This window comes from Cydia amplana, chromosome 17 (assembly GCF_948474715.1).
Source record: "Cydia amplana chromosome 17, ilCydAmpl1.1, whole genome shotgun sequence".
Lineage (NCBI taxonomy): Eukaryota > Metazoa > Arthropoda > Insecta > Lepidoptera > Tortricidae > Cydia > Cydia amplana.
In genome coordinates this window covers 7,763,141-7,784,421 of record NC_086085.1, presented here as the reverse complement: position 1 = coordinate 7,784,421, position 21,281 = coordinate 7,763,141, and the positions used below count along the sequence as shown (strand labels likewise).

The 21,281-nt window shown below is 36.1% G+C and overlaps 1 protein-coding gene across 2 annotated transcripts in view; it reads right to left on the bottom strand.

The window, feature by feature from the left end:
* The window catches only part of LOC134655692 (metastasis-associated protein MTA3), an 87,166-nt gene extending 66,336 nt beyond the window's left edge, over window positions 1-20,830 (bottom strand). The window contains exons 1-2 of one of the 2 annotated variants that reach the window (XM_063511147.1): window positions 20,456-20,830; window positions 9,297-9,458 (exon numbers count right to left, since the gene is read on the bottom strand). In XM_063511147.1, the coding sequence (XP_063367217.1) occupies window positions 9,297-9,458; window positions 20,456-20,483 (190 nt within the window). In that variant the 5' untranslated portion in view covers window positions 20,484-20,830. The remainder of the gene's footprint in view (window positions 1-9,296; window positions 9,459-20,455) is intronic. The other variant, XM_063511146.1, reaches the window with a different exon arrangement.
* Between the last annotated feature and the right edge of the window lie 451 nt (window positions 20,831-21,281).

Here is a 21,281-nt window from a genome sequence, read left to right as displayed (position 1 = left end):
TCATCGGAATTTAGTTTGGAATAAGTTATTTTAATATTTGTTTACAACATGATCTACATGTAAAACCTAAACAGAGTCCCACTGAAACAAGTTTGGGTACCAATCACGTAACCACCTAAACGTGCTCTATACCAGGCGTGTCTCACTCCGTGATTTCGTCGTTTTGCTACAGGTAGCTAAAAGTACATCCGTTCGGTCCCAATTTTGGGGAAAGCCTAGCGGCCATATCTGTGCTGATCGTAACAGACGCGTTTTGTTAGAGAGTGAGTCTTCTGTACTTAGTACTCCATCCATTCCATTCCCCTGGCTTTTTCCCTATTCTGTACTTAGTACTATTATATTTTATTCTGTGCCTATACTCTATTAGTAACTACGAGCCACGCTGACAATAACAATAATGTTTGTAATTGTGCTTAAAATAAGTCATAAACAAACAAGTTCAATATAGTGGTTAAAATAAATCGCACTAGCAAAATTTGCGTTAGTCGTTGGTAAATCTGTTAAATCAGATTGTACGCGAAAATTCCTTTTAATACTGCGACATAGGACACTTGCCTATTTTAAGGCGAGATATACGCCCTGGGGCCCGTTTCTCAAAAGTTTGTAACTTGTAATACAAGTGGAAGACCCTTTCTAACAAAAGCAATCACTGACTGAGTGATGTCACTTATGACAGCTTAATACAAGTTACAAGCTTTTGAGAAACGGGCCCCTGACCGATTGTAGAGTTTCCGATTCGATTTGCTATCGAGCTAATTTAATGAGATCCTGTATCTATTTCGTAATGTTGCTGGATCGGAAATAAATTCAACAAGTGATAATTGGGTATTACTCGTAAATGGTTACACTTACACGGTTAGATTACATTCGCTTCATTTTCAGAGAAATTTCTATCGAAAATAACACGCTTCACTCTAGGCATTCCTCGCCTTAACATTCATCTATTCGTACCTATTTCGTGAATGACAATGATAAATACTAGTATATTAATGTAGGTGTTTATCTGTCATGTTCAAAATTAAATGCATAATAATCGATGGGTAAAAGCGCTATAAGTGTGATGCGCTAATAACGTATCGGCGAATATATTAAACCGAACATGTAGTCCAGAATAATCCAGATGCGACTGTTTCAGAGGTAGGGTATTATTTATAGCCGAGAATCACACGTGCAATAGGCCATATGGGCCCACGTGACGTGGCCAATTTCAGCACTGTAATAGACGTACACGTATCATCGTAAAACTATTAGGTATACCAAACGGTACTGTCTTAGGCGACGGCGACGGTGACGTGCGTGACTGTTACAAAAATCGATAGCAAATAATATTATTACTAATTTGCATTTCAAGGACTGTGTTCTAGTTAGATATTACTTTTGAAGGTAATTTTGTAACTGTATTATAACAATTAACTATTACAACTTTTTGCCAAATGTGTCATATTTGATACAAACTAGTGATGTACCGACTATGGTTTTGGCCGACTAGCCGACTAATCGGCCGTCGGATGTCCGATTCCTCGGCCGACTAGTCGGTTAGTCGGCCAAGTTCATAATCGCTACTTTCCGATAAAAATTATATTCGCATGGCAACTGTAGTAGCTTTATTCAAGTTCGGATGCATTAGATTCTAATGCATCCGAACTTGAATAAAGCTCTCTAATGATTAGAAAAACATTTTTTTTTGCTCCTTTGGTCGTCGCGCTTTCAATATCAACCGAAAGATGTTCTGTGCTACTGCGACGATACACCCACATAATTACCTATAGGTACATGAATTTAATATGAACACAAGCTCATTTTGTACCCTAAATACGGATTGGAGTAAAATGGACATGTAATATTTGATTAATATTGGCTTTTTATTTTATTTATGTCCTGCTCTCTGTAATTAAGAGCCCATCAACGTGCACACTAGCGCCCCTGCTAAATAATCGTGATTATTCGTGATCGACGAATCCAGCAACATAATAGAAACTAGTTTGATGTATTCAAAAGGTACTTTTAATACAAGATACAGTACGTAGTAGCCCCCTTTTTTAAATATATATTTCATTAAATTTAACGACTATTTATAAATTTTATTTGTTTATAATCACGATTATTTAGCAGTGGAGCTAGTGTGCACGTTGATGGGCTCTTAATAAAAGGCCGACTAATCGGCCTTTTTTGCCCGGCTAGTCGCCGACTAATCGCCGACTACAAATGTGGCCGGATAGTCGGCTTTCCCGACTAGTCGGCGACTAGTCGGTACATCCCTAATACAAACATAACACATATGTATATTGTCTTTAACAACTTTCCGCCTCATCAACCCAAACTCAATGAAATTGAGGGTTTTCTCGAAACAGTCCATTCTCCACCATCAAACCAGCTAGATGGTAGCATAACTTTATTAACTTTGCATAACTAATACCGTGAAGTTTAATATACAGATATATCGGAGCAGCCGAGGTGTTCAAAAACATCTGAACACGGACTCTAACGCATTGACAGTAGAGGCGTGTTCAGATATTTTTGAGCGCCTTAGCCGCTCGGATATATCTGATGGCGGCTGTACTAGGTATGTTAAAATTCAGCTCAATCGGATGCTGGTTTTCGTTCAGCTCGCAAGATTTAGCTTAAATCTATTCACATATTAACATAAACATCGCGTGTCAAAATATTCGCCAGCCAGATATCCGAGAAATCCTTCGAATGAGGGTTGAGGCGGTCAGCCAACACTTGGTTTCAAGAACCTTAGAGGCCCCTCGTCGCAAGTATCACGTCACGAGTGGTAAGAGAGCTAGCTTACAATATTCAACATACTTTTAGATGCTAGTTTACATATATTTTTATCCGACTACGGCAATGTCAAAGAAAGGGTCATTACTTTAGTAGTCTATATTGTATTCTTGTTACGTGTTCCACAGTAACGCCGAAACGACTGCACCGAATTTGATTCGTTCAGGGTCCGGTACCTTACCAAACAAACATTTAAACTAACATCCAGAGTTAAGCGATTATTGAAAAAAATAAAAGCAACAACGGTTGCACTCCGGGAGTGCCGATAGAAGTGAAAACTCACCTCACTATGTTACCGACGCCCGCGGTAACACGATACATACGTTTAGCGGAGGTATTCTATTTATTTATTATATATTATTATCATTCTTAAATAAGATCACACTTTTTCATTGACATGTTTATTTACAGACTGCCATGACAACGTCAAATTATTTGAACATAGGTTGAACAAAGAGTCTTGAAAAGGAGTCCGCAACATAAATATCAAATAACATTGAGTTTTTCTTTATTGATTTAAATGCCATTTAAATTATGAGTGGCCACCTTACGGTGCTTACGGTCACGTGATCGCCTTACGCCCCTTACGGTCACGTGATCGCTTTACGCTGTCTCGAGTACGGTTTGCAAGATCCGTCAATTTTTCGGATCCGGATATTTCGGATATTAAAATTTGACGGATCCGGATATCCGGATAATTCGGATAATACGGATCTGTATCAAGAAAGGTGACGAAATTTACAACTTACATACAAGGAACAGCTAGTAAAATGTAAAATGTTCATATTTTAGTTAATTACAATTATTAATTATTATTATCTCAAAACGATATAAATATGTATAACTAGCTGTTGCCCGCGACTTCGTACGCGTGGATTTGTATATTGGTGGTTATATATTCTACATTAGCTTAGAACATTATGCAGCAAAAGATCGCAGTAAGACGGTTAATCATTTGTTAATTATTAATATTACAACGCATGATACTTGTCTTTCACAACCTACGAAGCTTCAAGCCCCTAACTGAATAAAATTGTTCTCGATATAATCTCTCTCAACCAGAAGATTTTCATGTCCTCTATTTAATAAAACCTACTACTTAACTACCTATTTACGAAGTTTGAAGTTCCTAGCTTTAAATAAAATTTGAACCCTATACAAACTTTCAACCCCTTTTTAACCATTTTAGGGGATAAATTTTTACAAACGCTGAAATTACTTTTCTTGTATTTTAATAATATGCCTATATACAAAGTTTACAACAATTAAAGTCCCGCACTCAAATGAATGTTTGACCTCTATACAAATCTTCAACCCCTTTTTCACCACCATGGGGATGAATTATCAAAAACTCTGAAATTAGTTTTCTTCTCTTTTGATGAAATACCTTTTTACGAAGTTTCAAGTTTGTTTGCAACTTTACAAACTTTCAACCCCCTTTCGACCCTTTAAGAGATGAATTTTAAAAACGCTGAATTTACTTTTCTCGTATTTTAATAAAATGCCATTTTACAAAGACTCACAAAAATGTTTGATCTCCATACAAACTTTTTACCCTTTTTCACCACTTTGAGAGATGAATTTTCAAAAACGCTGAAATAAGTTTTCTTCTCTTTTAATAAAATACCCTTTTAAGAAGTCTCGAGTTCCTAGCTTAAAATAAAATTTGAACCCCATAAAAACTTTCAACCCCTTTTTAACCCTTTTAAGGGATGTACTTTTAAAAACGCTGAAATTACTTTTCTTGTATTCTAATAAATGCCTCGGTACAAAAATTCAAGCCCCGCACTCACAAAAATATCTGATCTCCATACAAACTTTCAACCCCTTTTTCACCACCTTGAGATATGAATTTTCAAAAACGCTGAAATAAATTTTTTGCAGTTTTAATTTAATACCTTTTTACGAAGTTTCAAGTTCCTAGCTTAAAATAAAATTTGAAACCCGTACAAACTTTCAACCCCTTTTTAACCCTGTTAGGGGATGAATTTTACAAAACGCTAAAATAACTTTTCCTGTCTTCTAATAATATCCCCAAATCCAAAGATTCAAGTCCCGCGCTCGAAAAAATGTTTGATATCAATACAAACTTTCAACCCCTTTTTCACCACCTTACAGGATGAATTTTCAAAAACGCTGAAATTAGTTTTCTTGTATTTTAATTTAATAACTTTTAACAAAGTTTCAAGTTCCTAGCTTAAAATAAAATTTGAACGCTATACGAACTTCAACCCCTTTTAAACCCTATTAGGGGATGAATTTTACAAAACGCTGAAATTACTTGTCTTCTAATAATATTCCCAAATACAAAGACTCAAGTCCCGCGCTCGAAAAAATATTTGATATCCATACAAACTTTCAACCCCTTTTTCACCACCTTAGGGGATGAATTTTCAAAAACGCTGAAATTAGTTTTCTTGTATTTTAATTTAATAACTTTTTACAAAGTTTCAAGTTCCTAGCTTGAAATAAAATTTGAACCCTATACGAACTTTCAACCCCTTTTTAACCCTATTAGGGGATGAATTTTACAAAACGCTGAAATTACTTTTCTTGTCTTCTAATAATATCCCCAAATGCAAAGATTCAAGTCCCGCGCTCGAAAAAATATTTGATATCCATACAAACTTTCAACCCCTTTTTCACCACCTTAGGGGATGAATTTTCAAAAACGCTGAAATTAGTTTTCTTGTATTTTAATTTAACACCTTTTTGCAAAGTTTCAAGTTCCTAGATCAAAATAAAATTTGCACCCCAAGACGAACTTTCATCCCCTTTTTAACCCCCTTAGGGGTTGAGTTCCAAAAACGTTGCAATTACTTTTTTTTGTAATCGGCTATTATGCCTTTCTAAGAAGTTTCAAAGCATTTGTAATGGATTCAAACTTTCAACCCCTTTTTAACCCTGTTAGGGGATGAATTTTCAAAAACGCTGAAATTACTTTTCCTGTCTTATAATAATATCCCCATATACAAAGTTTCAAGTCCCACACTCACAAAAATATTTGATCTCCATACAAACTTTCAACCCCTTTTTCACCACCTTGGGGGATGAATTTTCAAAAACGATGAAATTAGTTTTCTTGTATTTTAATTTAATACCTTTTTGCAAAGTTTCAAGTTCCTAGATCAAAATAAAATTTGCACTCCAAGACGAACTTTCATCCCCTTTTTAACCCCCTTAGGGGTTGAATTTCCAAAAACGTTGCAATTACTTTTTTTTGTAATCGGCTATTATGCCTTTCTAAGAAGTTTCAAAGCATTTGTAATGGATTCAAACTTTCAACCCCTTTTTAACCCTGTTAAGGGATGAATTTTCAAAAACGCTGAAATTACTTTTCCTGTCTTATAATAATATCCCCATATGCAAAGTTTCAAGTCCCACACTCACAAAAATATTTGATCACCATACAAACTTTTAACCCCTTTTTCACCACCTTGGGGGATGAATTTTCAAAAACGCTGAAATTAGTTTTCTTGTTTTTTAATATAATACATTTTTACAAAGTTTCAAATTCTTAGCTTAAAATAAAACTTGTTCCCCATACAACCTTTCATCCCCTTTTTAACCCCTTTAGGGGTTGAATTTTTCAAAATCGCTTCTTATCTCGTGTACACTTTATAAATGCAACCTAGTGTGCAAATTTCAACTTTCTATCTTTTGTAGTTTCGGCTCTGCGTTGATGAATCAGTCAGTCAGTCAGTCAGTCAGTCAGTCAGTCAGGACATTTGCATTTATATATATAGATAGATAAGATATTCAGTGTAGTCTTAATTAGGTATTCCTATTAATAATATTATGCATTTTTTTTAGGAGGCCGTAGTCGATTTGTAATTGTAACCGAAAACGCCAAAAATGAAGTAATTAAAGCAAATTTATTTCTATATATCTGCTCAGAAGAATTAATTCTAAAGGTGCCTAAAAACACCGCTTTAACTTCGGCGTTTTTTCTTAAATTTGCCATTATAAGCTCACATAATAGAAAATGGAGAAAAAGTTACATTTATGTACTTTTATTATTTTATACCGGTGTGGTGTGATATAATTTATTTATTTACTATTAAAAAACGTACTTCCTTTACCTTGGTAAAATAGCTATACCTTCAGTCGTTCGACTGAGAAAAATGGCTTAGAAAAAGTATCTAACTCATTTATTCAGTCCCCATTACAACAATCTTCCATTATAGGTATATATGTCGTAGTCAGATCGTATAATCCGCCGTATTACATTACGGCTAGCCGTTTTACAAAACAGGGGCGTTTTGAAATGCGGCGGTTCGACGATTAGCCGGATTGTCATTGCGATACGTTCTTCAATAAGGCGGCCTACGTTTAGCCGCATCGTATCTACTATTTAGATTGTAGAGTGACCAGTTCTTTCGGTCGCCTACGTAACCGGAGTTTGTCAATGTTTGCAATTTAATTTATTTTTACCATTGTCCCACCACACTACATGTGTTTCTTTTCCAAAACATTTCCTTCACAACTTAAATAGACGGATCCCCGCAAGCGGGGCTCCTATTTCTGGGCGGTTTGCCCTTCGGGCATCTGAAGCTACCTAACGAACCTAACCTACTTACCTACCTACGCTTTTTTCCCCAAAGTGCAATGTTTTCACGGACGTCTCACTAAATCAATAGGTAGGTAGGTTAGGTTTGTTAGGTAGCTTCAGATGCCCGAAGGGCAAACCGATCAGAAATAGGAGCCCCGCGAACGGGGCTCCGTCTAGTTAAGTTGCGAAGGAAATGTTTTTTGAAAAGAAACAGTCCGACGAACTCCAGATTTGATGGACACCCCAGCATTTTTCATAGTTTGTTGTTGTTATGTCAGGCAGCGCCACGAGTGTTAAAAATGGGAACTAAAAACTGTCAAAGCGGCGGCTAATGACTCGCTGTATTACATTACAGCTAGCCGTGTTGAAGAACGTATGGCGCCGAATACATTCCGGCGGATTTTCATTCAGCCGCATTCGATCCGGCTAATCGTCAAACCGCCGCATTTCAAAACGCCCCTGTTTTGTAAAACGGCTAGCCGTAATGTAATACGGCGGATTATACAATCCGACTGCGACATATATAAATCCAGTTAATTACTGCAAAATAATGTAAAATTACTACAAAAGTTTCGGGAAATTAAGAAATTTGGGCTACAGCTTCTTAATAACGAGAAAAAAATATCAATATTAGTTACTCAGCAGCACATGTTATTTATGTTAACAGAAAACTGGGAACCGACACGATAACATAAAAAAGTCACTGATAACAACACGCACAAGCACTAATGATGTTCCAGGTAGACGACCCAACGGCGACTGAGCGAAAACCTGATAACAATTACTTTAAAACATACAAATATTTACCCTTATTCCAGTCAGGAGGCATGCAGGTAGCTCGTTTTAATACTGTTACTGTTACTACTGTTTAGTTTAAGCAATATTTGTATTTATTTTATGACGTTATCGCGTACCAATAACGCAACCAATGCAATATTTAACGGATCCGTGAGATCCGAAATATCCTATGAGACGTTGGATCCGGATCTTAGATTTGACGGATATCCGGATATTTCAGATATCCGGATCTCAAACCCTAGTCTCGAGTTTATCATTTTTTCCCCACCTCAAAAAGTGCCCAGCGCCGCTAAAGAAGTTTTCACTTCAAAAACCGCAGTTAGGTTACTTTATCAAAACTGTTTATCTGAAAATGCCTACGATTTGAATCACATTAATATCGACAAAGAATCGTATCGGTATTATGTTATTCGGTGCCAACAGATGTCATTAACACCGCGACACGTTTTAGGCTATAAAAGAGCGCAAGGCTACTCTACTCTTGTTTATGAAATAAAGGAAAATTGGAATATTCACCGAATTGGGTCAGGCGAGTGTTCAAGGGAAGGGCTCTAACAGCTGAACTACCAAGACTTAATGTCTGCGGCGAACATTTACCTTCTTTCATGAAATGAACTTTATTTTTCGTTTATAATATACCATAATTTGTGATTTCGATAGCAGCATTGACGTATATATATCTCAGGACTGACTGGCCTTACGGGCAATAAGAATGGGGCATGAATGGGTCCTGTACAGCGGTGTGACACCGCTACAACGCGATTGGTTGATGAGTTCGAATCCAGCGCGCGCGCGGCCGCGCGATTGTCGCAAATAGTTGCGTTGAAGGCTGGCGTCCACTAGACTCGCCGAGGCGAATCGAATCGCAATAATTCGCCTCCTATATTTTCTATGCAACTGCGTCCATTGACAAATAGCCGCGGCGCGCCGATTCGAATCTCCGCGCGTATTGCTCGTCAGGCGAATTTCTGCGGCTACGCGTTTCGACTCGACTCTGCGAGTCTAGTGGACGCCAGCCTTTAGACTGCACGATTGGCTCGAATTCGTGAGTGACACCGCTGCACGCTGAACTAGTACCGCTTTTAGTGCACCTTAGGCCATTCCTGATATGAGATATAAGTCAATGGATAGCAGACGTTTATTCACTACAAAATGTACTCACTTTGATGCTTATCAGCTAATTGTATGAGCGGGTTCGGCAGGTCCCGCCGCCGGTAGAAACACATGACTTTTGCTTCTACATTGCCTGATGCCGTCTTGTTCAGTTCTTCTATCCGCCGGATTTGGTACGGAGACGTCGACGACGTCTCGAAATAGACGCAGTCTGTGTACAAACAAAGAGAACATTGGTAAATCCAGGTGTTACAATATTTGGGGCATTTCACGTGAAGCGGACAGGGTAAAATGGTTGAGGTTTCCGATTTCGGTTATATTCGAGTATGTTACACATGTATGAGTTCTCGACACAACCACAAAATATTTTTACAATTGGAAGCCTATTTCATAAATTATGGGTCTCAGAAGATTTGACTTAAGGCGAGATTTACATTTCTTTAAATGTCACGACTCAGTTAGAGGAAGTATAGTGAACCAAACTGCTACATTTAATTAACCCTTAAATTGCCTTTATTACCTCATATTTCGATTTCGTTTATAACTTTTTTTTATGAAAAAAAAGTGTAAACTATATTTTTTTTTACTTTTTTACAAAGTTCGCATTTTTTGAAAAAAATTTTTGCTTGTTATTTTGAAAGCCTATATTATGTTTATACTCCACGCAAAATTTCATAGTGGGCCGCAAAGTAGTTTAGGAGCTATACGAATAACAATACCAAAGTGCGGGGTCAGCCCCATAGTAGCATCACTCCGTCCATAGTTACGACGACACATTTTCGTTTCAGATACATTTTAAATACTGTTATTAATGGTCGTGTCTGATTAATTCGGTGATTTCCCACTAGTTACCACCAAATTGTTACCAGTGGTAACAGCTGGGATTTTTTCCCCACCTGTTCCCACTGGAAACAATTGAAAAAACAAATCCTAGTACTAAAATACTAGTGGCATTTTTTCTCAGCGGTCATTCATTAATAAAATTACGTCACACGTTTAGAGAGGAGAGAGAGGTCAAGAAAATGTGACATGTTGTGACTTTCTGACGTCACTTTAAATTCACCTGTAACCTGTAACCGAACATTGTTTTCATTTTTGTGTATTATTTTAGGTATTTTAATTAGTATTGAACACTAAAAAGTTGGTGGTAACTGCTGAGGGGGTCATCCATAAATTACGTCACAACACCCCCCCTCCCCCTGCGTGTCACATTTGACAACCCTAACCCCCTTCCCCATAGTGTGACGTCACATATTTTGCAATTTTGTTTTCAACTAAATCAGGAATTCGAATTACTTAGGTATTATTATTTTAGTATTAGATAGTTTATGACACGAAACGGATTAGGAATAAAAATATACTTAATGCAGAAAACTATGTTTCATTGCAAAAACCTATATTATCTAACTATACAGCGAATACTCAAAAATGAAAACAATGTAACGGTTACAGGTGAAGTTTAAGTGACGTCACAAAGTCACAACATGCCATATTTCTTGACCTCTCTCTCCCCCTAAACGTGCGACGAAATTTTATTAATGGGTGACCCCTGAGAAAAAATGCCACTAGTATTTAAATACTAGGATTTTTTTTTTAAATTGTTTCGCACTTTGGTATTGTTATTCGTATAGCTCCTAAACTACTTTACGGCCCACTATGAAATTTTGCATAAAGTATAAACATAATATAGGCTTTCAAAATAACAAGCAAAAATTTTTTTCAAAAAATGCGAACTTTGTAAAAAAGTAAAAAAAAATATATTTTACACTTTTTTTTCATAAAAAAAAAAGTTATAAACGAAATCGAAATATGAGGTAATAAAGGCAATTTAAGGGTTAATTAAATGTAGCAGTTAGTTTGGTTCACTATACTTCCTCTAACTGAGTCGTGACATTTAAAGAAGTGTAAATCTCGCCTTAAGTCAAATCTTCTGAGACCCATAATTTATCAACTAGGCTTCCAATTGTAAAAATATTTTGTGGTTGTGTCCACAACTCATACATTGTAACATACGAATATAACCGAAATCGGAAACCTCAACCATTTTACCCTGTCCGCTTCACGTGAAATGCCCCATTTACGATACAACAATTGTAACATACATGTAATATTGAGTGTCACATGTTTTCCGAAATCAAGGCATGTGTATGTTTGTTTCAAACTAGGGTATTTCGCCAGTAACGGGCCATTTTTAGTAACTGGTGGCCCTAAACTAAAAATGAATTCTATTCACCTATAAATATAAGTCATTTTAGTATAAGGCGGCTAGTTATTGAAGGCTGGCCAGTTATTGAAACCGTATACTAAAATGAATCATGTTTATAGGTGAATAGAATTCATTTGGTGGCCAATTACTAACAGTGGCCAGTTACTGGCGAATTACCTTATGTAATTGAATAGATTTTGTTAAAAATACGATACTTAAGATAAGAACGTCTTGTCAAAACCTTGAGAAAGTATGTACTCTGTCAAGTAGTCATTTACTCATTTCAAAAGTGTATAGCTATATTATTACATATTATGAATTTACGAAAAATCGAAAATTGCATTGTCTTAGATGCATCAGTTTGGCAGGATAGTTCAGTGTTGCTTTTTTAGACTTCAACATTCATACAGTAAAACTAATGTCAGGTGAACTTTTCGGCTTGGGCCGGAAGAGTGAAAAAAGTTCATGTGTTATATTCTGATATTAGCTCGACCATAACTATTAAGTGTCTTAGGTAGTAGAGTAGTACTAATGAGTTGTCTTTAATACATGCATAATTTATGTAAATACCTAGTGAATATAAAATTATCCTATAATTCCATTACGTAATATGTTTAGTTCTTTCCTTCTTAGACATATTTTAGGAGCGAATACCCGACAGCAGCTTGGGCTTAGAACTTTAGATGATAGATGATGTCAATCTTTTGTTAAAAATATTTTCTTCTTTTGCAAAATATTCAATCCATAAGGATAACCATTGGCGTAATAATCGTGTTTCAGGTATCTCTTTTGCGCAAAGAGGAAACTGGTCATGTTAATATCTAGAAGTAAAGAAGTTTATTAACCTAATAGTTAGCGTTATAATAATACATGATCGGTATAATATTCCTATCTTTGTATTGTATAAAACTTCCTAATTGTCGATTGTTGGTTAGTTCCCTCGCCATGAGCCGTTCATGTCGCGTGGAAAGTAGTTGGAGCGGAACGGATGGCCGGTCTGTATCAGCGGGTACCTTACCTGCACTTATGCCAGTTGCTCGTACCACATAACAACTAAAAATGGCGCTTATTACCGTTACACCACATAGCAATACTAAATAGTTAACGCGCGCACAATGCGATGCTCCAGACCTTTCATACCAAACAAAGCCTATGTAACGACGTTAGTTGTAGACTATTAATCTTGTGACAATACTGTACTCGCCTTTCGCTCGATTCATAAGACAACTGGAGTTTGAGCTTTGTGCCGTCTTGTAGGAATAATAAATTAACTAATTGCATGTCGCCTACAGTTTAATTAACAAACGTAATACGTACGTACTTACGTATCAAACCACGTTAGAATAATGTAAGGAGTTATCGTATTTCGCGAATAGAAGTTTCCATTCTAGTGCGATTTCGAGGTCACCTAAAATTAACTTACGATGAGACGTTGTGATTCGCCGTGGTATACCTATACTATAAAGATAGGCGGGTGCTCTTTTCTACATCAAACCACAGAATAAATAATAGTACTAAGTACAGAAGACTCACTCTCTAACAAAACGCGTCTGTTACGATCAGCACAGATATGACCGCTAGGTGGCGACAGCGCCACGCGCGGCTTATGGCTTTTCCCCAAAATTGGGGCCGAACGGATGTACTTATAGCTACCTGTAGCAAAGCGATGAAATCGCGGAGTGAGACACGCCTGATCAAACGAAAGACCACTGGAAAACTTTGTTTATCAATCCATAGCGGCTGAACTTGGATTAGATATTATGCAAGTGCAGTTGTGCACGTCTGCAAGCCATTTCATTTAAAATAAGTTAAGTGGCATTTTATTAAACAGGTAAAGTACCTACCTATAGCGACAGCGCAATGCAACTTGGTACATCCTTGCAGTTTATTGCTCACCAGCCAATAAACAATCGACCAGGCCCGCCATTCCCGCCAAGCATCTACAAATCTAGATCGCGGTGCTATCCTACCGCGACCCCGCTGTAAGAACGACACTCGTACTTTAATACCGATAGGTAAGTAGCTAGCTACACCCGCTGCCGTTCTGGTTCTATACATACCTACCAACGGCTATGTCTATAGCGTACCTACATATGCATACTAGCGTAGCTATGTGGGTATATAAGTTGGGCATTATGCGGCTGATAGCGGTGTTAACGTCCGTTCAGTTTTGCCAAGACTTTGGTGTATTTTTGGAACGTGTCAATAAGTAAGTGTATATTAAAATTAGCCTGGCTGGACACGTCATCGTGAGACTACCAAAGTGATTGAATTCGCTCTCGATGAGATTTAGCTGTATCTTAGGTCGCCATGCCTTTTGCGATATTCGACACTCAATAGCTAAATGTGCATGCAAAATATAATTACTGGGATGAGAAGAACTGTGGTTGATTTCATCTAGAATAACTGAAGATAGAGATAATAGATTACCTTAAAATACTAAATTAATCGCTAACTGTAACCTTAATGTGAGCATTGAAAAGCATCGGAATTCGAGTATCTTATTCTTAAACTAAAGAACTAAAAATAATGAAAATTTGCAGTTGAAACCCTAAAATCGGGTCATGTTCGGGTATACCTAACATTTTGCAAATACATATGTACTTAGATGACTAATCGTAAGTTTGTACACCTAATCAAGTGGGATCTGAAAAAAAAAAAGAATGCGTATGGTTATTATCAAACGCCTACCAATCATAAACCTGCAAGTCACTCATCTCATAGGTGTTTCATCAATGATTAGGGTTCTGTATCCTAAGGGTGCCAACCAAAGGAACCTATTAGGTGGGAACCTACGAGTATTAGGTACTATACTAGGCCTTTGGTGTTTGTCTGTCAGCAGGGCTAGTTTCCACTGTTATTCTCTTTGCAGGTATTATAAAATTCATTTACATGGAAACCAAGTATCATACTTACTTCCGGGTGGGACTATATTTTTGAAGGTAAGAACTTACTAGGTACTTACCTACTAGGTACAGGGCGATGAAAGCTTGTTAATCGATTTTCAGCGCGATTGATGACCTCGTGGCGAGGTTAATTCCTAAAGCACACCATACGAACGTGTTACGATGCTAATGACTAAAAGTCTTAAACTCCTAAAGGTACGACGAAGATTATCACAAATTCTACTTAAATGAACCAACGCTAACGTTTATTGCTGACTAAAATAGGGCAATCAAATATAGCTGAGCGTATAATATGCTCACAAACATCTGATAACGACGCGATTGTCCAAACCTTATAGCCCAAACTAGTTCAGACCTTCAGACATTATATATTTGGGTAACCTGACGTATTTTCCTGACTAATGTTTTTTGATTTTCAAGTATCCATTTTCAAGTATGTTTTTCAAGCATTCATGACTCTTTTAGGTTTCAGTGTCCCTTTAGAGGTCAGTTTCGGTAGTCAACAAGGAGCCTACGCCCTACAGTACCATTCGCCATGTCTGCCACGTCCAGCGCGGCTTACCCCAAATTAAGGCTTTTAGTACCTAACTACAAAAAAGCTGTAACTTGGCATGGGTACATATATGTGGCGTTCCATGCCTAAAGGGCACTAGCCTAATATAATATGGATTTTGCGATCTTTTGTACGCATTTATACGGGCTTGTGAATCTAAGTTACCTATATAATAAATAAGTTTCTGGCAACAATTTCATTTTAGGTACAAGCTTTTAACGCTGACTGTACTTTTCTTTTCACAGGCAACTCATCGAGAAAATTCTAAAAACCCCAAACACAATAAGGTTGCGTTGTTTTATCACAGAGTTCCTATAGCCACCTCCTGTCTCCATCGTGACAACAGCTCGATGGTACCATAATATTGCATTTGTATGCAATTTTTCAACTTCATCGGAAACTGGGAAGTGGTTGAAATTTAACTTGGAAGATTTGACCCATACAAACATACATATATACATTGCAAGTTAATAAAATAAAAAGCTTGTAATAAAATCATCTGAGATAAAGCTTAAAATTATCCGCGAAATTAACTTGCTGACTATTTTTGACGTACCTACTTTTTCAGTTGCAACACCTGCAACGGTCGTAACGATAGTTATTTGTAAAACTGTTTTTCGTAATTTGTAATTCAACAAACTGTTTATTTTGTACATATTACTCACAAAGAAACAGAACGTTGCGGAAAAAGATACACATACGTGTCAATAATGTAGAGCTTTATAATGAAGATGTCGATTTTTATTATAAGATATAGACGTGCTCGGCCGCTGAATTCCTATCATGAGTAGAGAATAGTTTGTAAAATAATAATTTGCGCCGACTGACTGGTCGGTCGAGTTCCCGGACAGGACTAGTTCATTGTTCGGAAACGCTCAGTACGTGGCTTTCACCAATGCACGACGTCACCGTAATGGCATAGCGCACTCCTAGGTTGATAGGGTACCTACGTGATCCACTTTAGGCTATCCACGTTTACCGATAGTTACCATTTCTCATTTCTTTTAGCGTGTTTATATTAGGCTCCACTTAAGCTTTTAGGTGTATTAGTTATCAGTATCACATATCAAATAAGTAACATATGCGACCTGACCTACATCATTAACTTAGTTATCTAAATTATTGTTTTCGGAACTCATATACGAAATATCAATTGATACCTACCAGTTGCTCTTTGTAGAAGGAACACATCTTGAGGAAATACTCTAATCTAATGTCAATAAGGCCTAATTTCCTCTCTGGGTTGGAAGATCAGATGGCTCTTTCATAAAAACTAGTACATTTGCCTATTATTGAGATAATATTACCCTAACCTGATTAGGTTAGGTAAGCGGCCCCGGATTGCTGCAGTAGGTATATGCAATCGGGAAGGCGCTAAGAAGATGGTAGGGGGAATAAGCAACTTAAAAGAGTGACAGATGTAGACTAATGCTAAAGAGATTTTTTTACCTTAATGAATTAGTATTTTCAAATTAATAGGTCGATAGGATCCGTAAACGGGCGTTTTCTAATCTAATCTAATTCTAATAAATATGGAAAACCTGATTCTTTCAAATCTGGACATTCTTGGACTCATTCTACTCAGAATCAACAGCATTCTCCATCCTTCCATTAAAAAAAAGTGTCCCAAAATGTCAATTCCATTACGTCACGTTTTATTATGAGAAAAATTTTCACATGTATGGAAATGTCCAATTTTCATACCAATTTTTGGGACAAGTTTTTTTATCATCAGGATTAAATATGCTAGTGATTCCGAGTTGAAAGAACAAAAAAACACCAGGATCTGTGAGAATCGGGTTTTCAATATTTATTTTAGAAAACGCCCAAACAACGAATAATGTATTGTAACATCAACGAAAAAAAAAACGAATATGTGGGTTTGTCCACAGATCAATGTCAACTAAGCCAAGATAGGAAACACTAACATAATGCATTATTTTTTATGAAAGTGAGTTGTTTTTAGGGTTCAATTTGCAAAAGCTGGTAACATTTTTATTGTCACTATGACAACAAATAACACTATATTGGTAATATGTAATATATTACATAACTTAAAAAAGAGGTATTACATTAACAAGAACTATGATTTTTGAATGGACGAGGATGAAGATATGGAGTCATTTATTAATTATTCATAGTCAGACGTGCACCTGGCCGTTTATTTATTTCATACCTTATTAATCTTATTTAGACTACTGCTGTATCTTTATCTCTGTAAAAATATTAGGTATTATGTGAGGAGATTGTAGTAAAATGTTCATGGTATTTTATGCCTTACTACCAACACAATACAGTTTGAAACAGATTAAACATTTTTTGCATTTAATTACTATTCCAGATGGTGCAGTCCAGGACTTTTAATCTAAAAAGATGTGCATTAGTTTCTTGTTTAACCCATAGCATAATACGTATTCGTCCATTGACCCGCCTGTTGACATCTTCTTTGCACTGACATAATTCACAGACAGTCACAGACAGTCCCCTATGCTGTGGATGCATGGAGACAGAAGAAACAGCCTCTCACGTGGTGCTGGAATGCAGCAGAGTGGCCCCATACAGGGCAAAACATCTCGGATCCCCGAGAGATCCTAGGCGAGGTCCTACTCAACATCAAAGGTTTGATAGGATTCCTCGAGGAGCTGGGCTGGCAGGACTAGCCCACCCCCCATCACGCAAAATAGGCGCAAGACTTCGAATTGCGGAAAATCGCCCGAACTACAATACAATACTGACATAATTATATCGCTGTCCCGGCCATGATACCCATTGTCAATGTCACTGTGCAAGCTTGACAGTAATATAATAATGCGACAGTAATATAATAATGCGAGTGCAATACAGATGTCAGCAGGCATCTCAATGGACGAAAATATATACGGAACGCATCTCTTCTTTAATACTAATTGCCTCCAATGAAATTAAAATTACTATGAATTGTAATAGAGAGCGTGATAATAACCTTGCTAGCGGGAATGTCCTTAACCTAGATTATTATTATACCCATATTAAATAAAAACAAGTCTGCATACACACTCTTAAACTACTATTAAATCTAATACCTTTAAACGAGCAATTCTTTTTTATTTATTTATTTATTCATTTATATATATATATATTTCGGGGATCTCGGAAAAGGCTCTAACGATTTCGATGAAATTTGGTATATAGGGGTTTTCGGGGGCGAAAAATCGATCTAGCTAAGTCTTATCTCTGGGAAAACGCTAATTTTTGAGTTTTTGTATGTTTTCCGAGCAAAGCTCGGTCTCCCAGATATTTACTATAATTTGATTTTCTGATTGTGTTTTCTTGAATCCTGGAATGATTTTTAAATTTAAACAATGACAATGTCCTTGCTAATTACTTTGTTTTACATATCTGTGAAAATTTTGCAAATTTCTGATAATAGTTATTAAGGATGTTTTCTAATTGCTTTTTACAATACAACAGTAATACCTTTTTAATAACCCTTATGGCTGAAAACAATAATTATTGACTTATTGAACCTGATGACACAACCTTTAGCAGGTTCATAATCCAAAAACCTAGAACTTGATTGGACAGCAATTACTACTGTTGAATTAGATAGGTATTTTCTCATTCCTAAGTTTAATATTTTATCTGAACTCTGAAGGTTCATTGAACTAACATTATTGAGAAATATTACATTAAGTGGTATGTTCAAGTAGCTTAATGCTTACCAGTGTAATTGCATTATTAATATGACATCACTGCTTGACCTTGGACCTGCTTCCTGAAGGCATCGGCGTCTGCGTAGCAGATTCCGTATGTGTAATAAATAAAGAGTGTTCGCGAGTGCTTTAGGAATAACCAAGTTTAGTTAAAACCTTAATTTGAACTTTAACTTAATGTCAGTGGACAATATAAGTGTAGCTGTGTGACCCAGTGTTCAATAAAGACTTTCTCCAGAATTTCTACATCTTTTCATTTACATTACAACCCAGTAAAGGCGCCCTGAGGTTCTCAATATTAACAGTTTTATGCCTACGTTGTTGCGACCCGGTAAAATACCAGTGGAGCTGATCTCAACTGTTACAAAGTGGCTGTAATAGTAATTTGGTACTTAAATTTAATGTGATTTTATAAAACTTTTATATTTTTTTAATAACAGGAATTTGGTTGAGGATTAGTTTTGTGTTTTGGAATATAATGCATTATTGCATTTATTATATTAATATCCAATAGTTTATATTGAAGTCTCAATACTGAACACAACTCAACAGTTAAATAAGGTTACGTTACATACAAATGGCAATAATGACAGGTCAATGAACTCTTGACTTTCACTTGGTTGAAGGCTGCAGGTATTATTAAATAAAATAGAAGATATGTACACTTATTCAAATAATAGACCTGGTCTGCTCAAACATATTTAGATTTGAACTTTTTGCAGTTTAAGTTAAATTATAGCAAAACTAAAAAGAGTTACATATATTATTACACTAGACTGGATTCATATTATATTCAGATTATTCTTCGGATAAAATATATTTCAATATTTTATGTTTTGATACTTTTGATGACATGACATGTCATAATAGCCTCACTGAAATTAATCATACTTCAAAGCTATTATTTGAATAGATACAGTAGGTAAATTGAATTCAGGTCAGATAGCAATGAACACTCTTCAATACACTTAATGGAATGCAGACATTATACACAATAAACAAAGTGTAAATACTACTTACCTATTTAAAAAAAAACTGGAGTAAATTTAATAAGTTGATAAAATGTATTATTCTATGCGGTTGCGAAGTTATATCATTGTTCTTATTTAAATTACCTCTTATATTCAGTTAAGTTTATTTAAACTGTAATAAGCACCTGGCCAAACACTATGATATATGAAGTACATTGCATGAGACATAATGGGAAGTGTATAGGGAAGAGCTTATTAACATTCCGCGCGCGAGCACGGACATGAGGCCCAGACCGCGGCGCCGGCCAAGCCACCGGCTCACCCTGCACTAATCACCTTTACGCATTATCAAACCCAAACAAAACACTACACACACCTTGAACCGTCACCGGCAACCAAACGCCACACCAAACTTCCTCATATCCTCCAACAACTCCAACTCTGGGCTCAGACACCGCAAACTCACATGAAATTGTTTTGACAACATCCAATATAACCTAAAATGTTGTGTCAAAACCATACAAACTTCATCAAATAATTCCGAAAAACCATATTCGCGATTAGGTAAGTGTTGCTCCTCCATGCCTAACCACTCGCACTCAGTACGCAAGCCGATACAATGATACCTAGATGCAAATGCTAATGTCCTATTTGACGAAATTTAGTATAAATATAACTTTCCCGCAAACACCGTATAACTTTGATCTAATTCGCGTAAACCATCTTATTTTGTTGATAACTTGACTATATAGAAAGGATTTACATTAACTAATTAATGTGAGCGATTAATGAAGGTACGACAATCAAAGCAAAGCACCGCTAGTCGGCTGGCGGTGAACCGGCGAAGCTACAACAAAAATAACCAATTATTACTACTTACCGCCGACTCTGTACATATTCGCAGCCATTTTTTATACACAATCACTATTCATTAACACTTAAATAATCTACATCTGACACATTTATTAACTATAACACTATGTAATTGAGCTTTTACAATGTTTTTCATCACGTTAACTCCGGACGCCTTTCGCTGATCGCCATTTTCTTTCACACTACTAATTTGGCCAGTGCGCAGTCGCACTTTTTAGCGTAAACTTCCTGCTCTTAAAACAAAGCAATGACATGTTCCTAAAATTTTATTCACTAATTACATCGAAACGATGGTGTAGTAAATATAAAATACGAAATATTTTACAAATCATGTCCCTAATTGAAATATAATTTACTATGCCCTAAAAATAAAATAAAATATTTCATTCAATAACGTTTCGTGTTTTCCTTACACGCGACTGCATGGGATGATTCAGAGAAGAAGAAAAAATACAAAAATATTTTTTTTTTTGTTAATTACAACGATTTACACTTTTGATATATATAAATTTAATCACATTTTATACTTTTTTAATTATTTCTCATGTATATAATATATAATTAGTATTTTTATAATTATTGTCTTGAACCAAGACATGAAACGGAACGTATTTATTAAAGAAAAAACAAGCCACGCTCGTTTGTCTATGCTCGATCTCTTGTCTATGAAAAAACCAAAGACAAAACATGTTCTTTTCTTTTTTATTAATTGTGGGGCAAAGACACTTAATGTTTCATGGATTTAGAGTTTTCGTTAAGAAAATTCCAAATCACATAGATTTTCCCGTTTAAATATTGATGAAAAAGTGATATATTCGTAAAGTATTAAAATA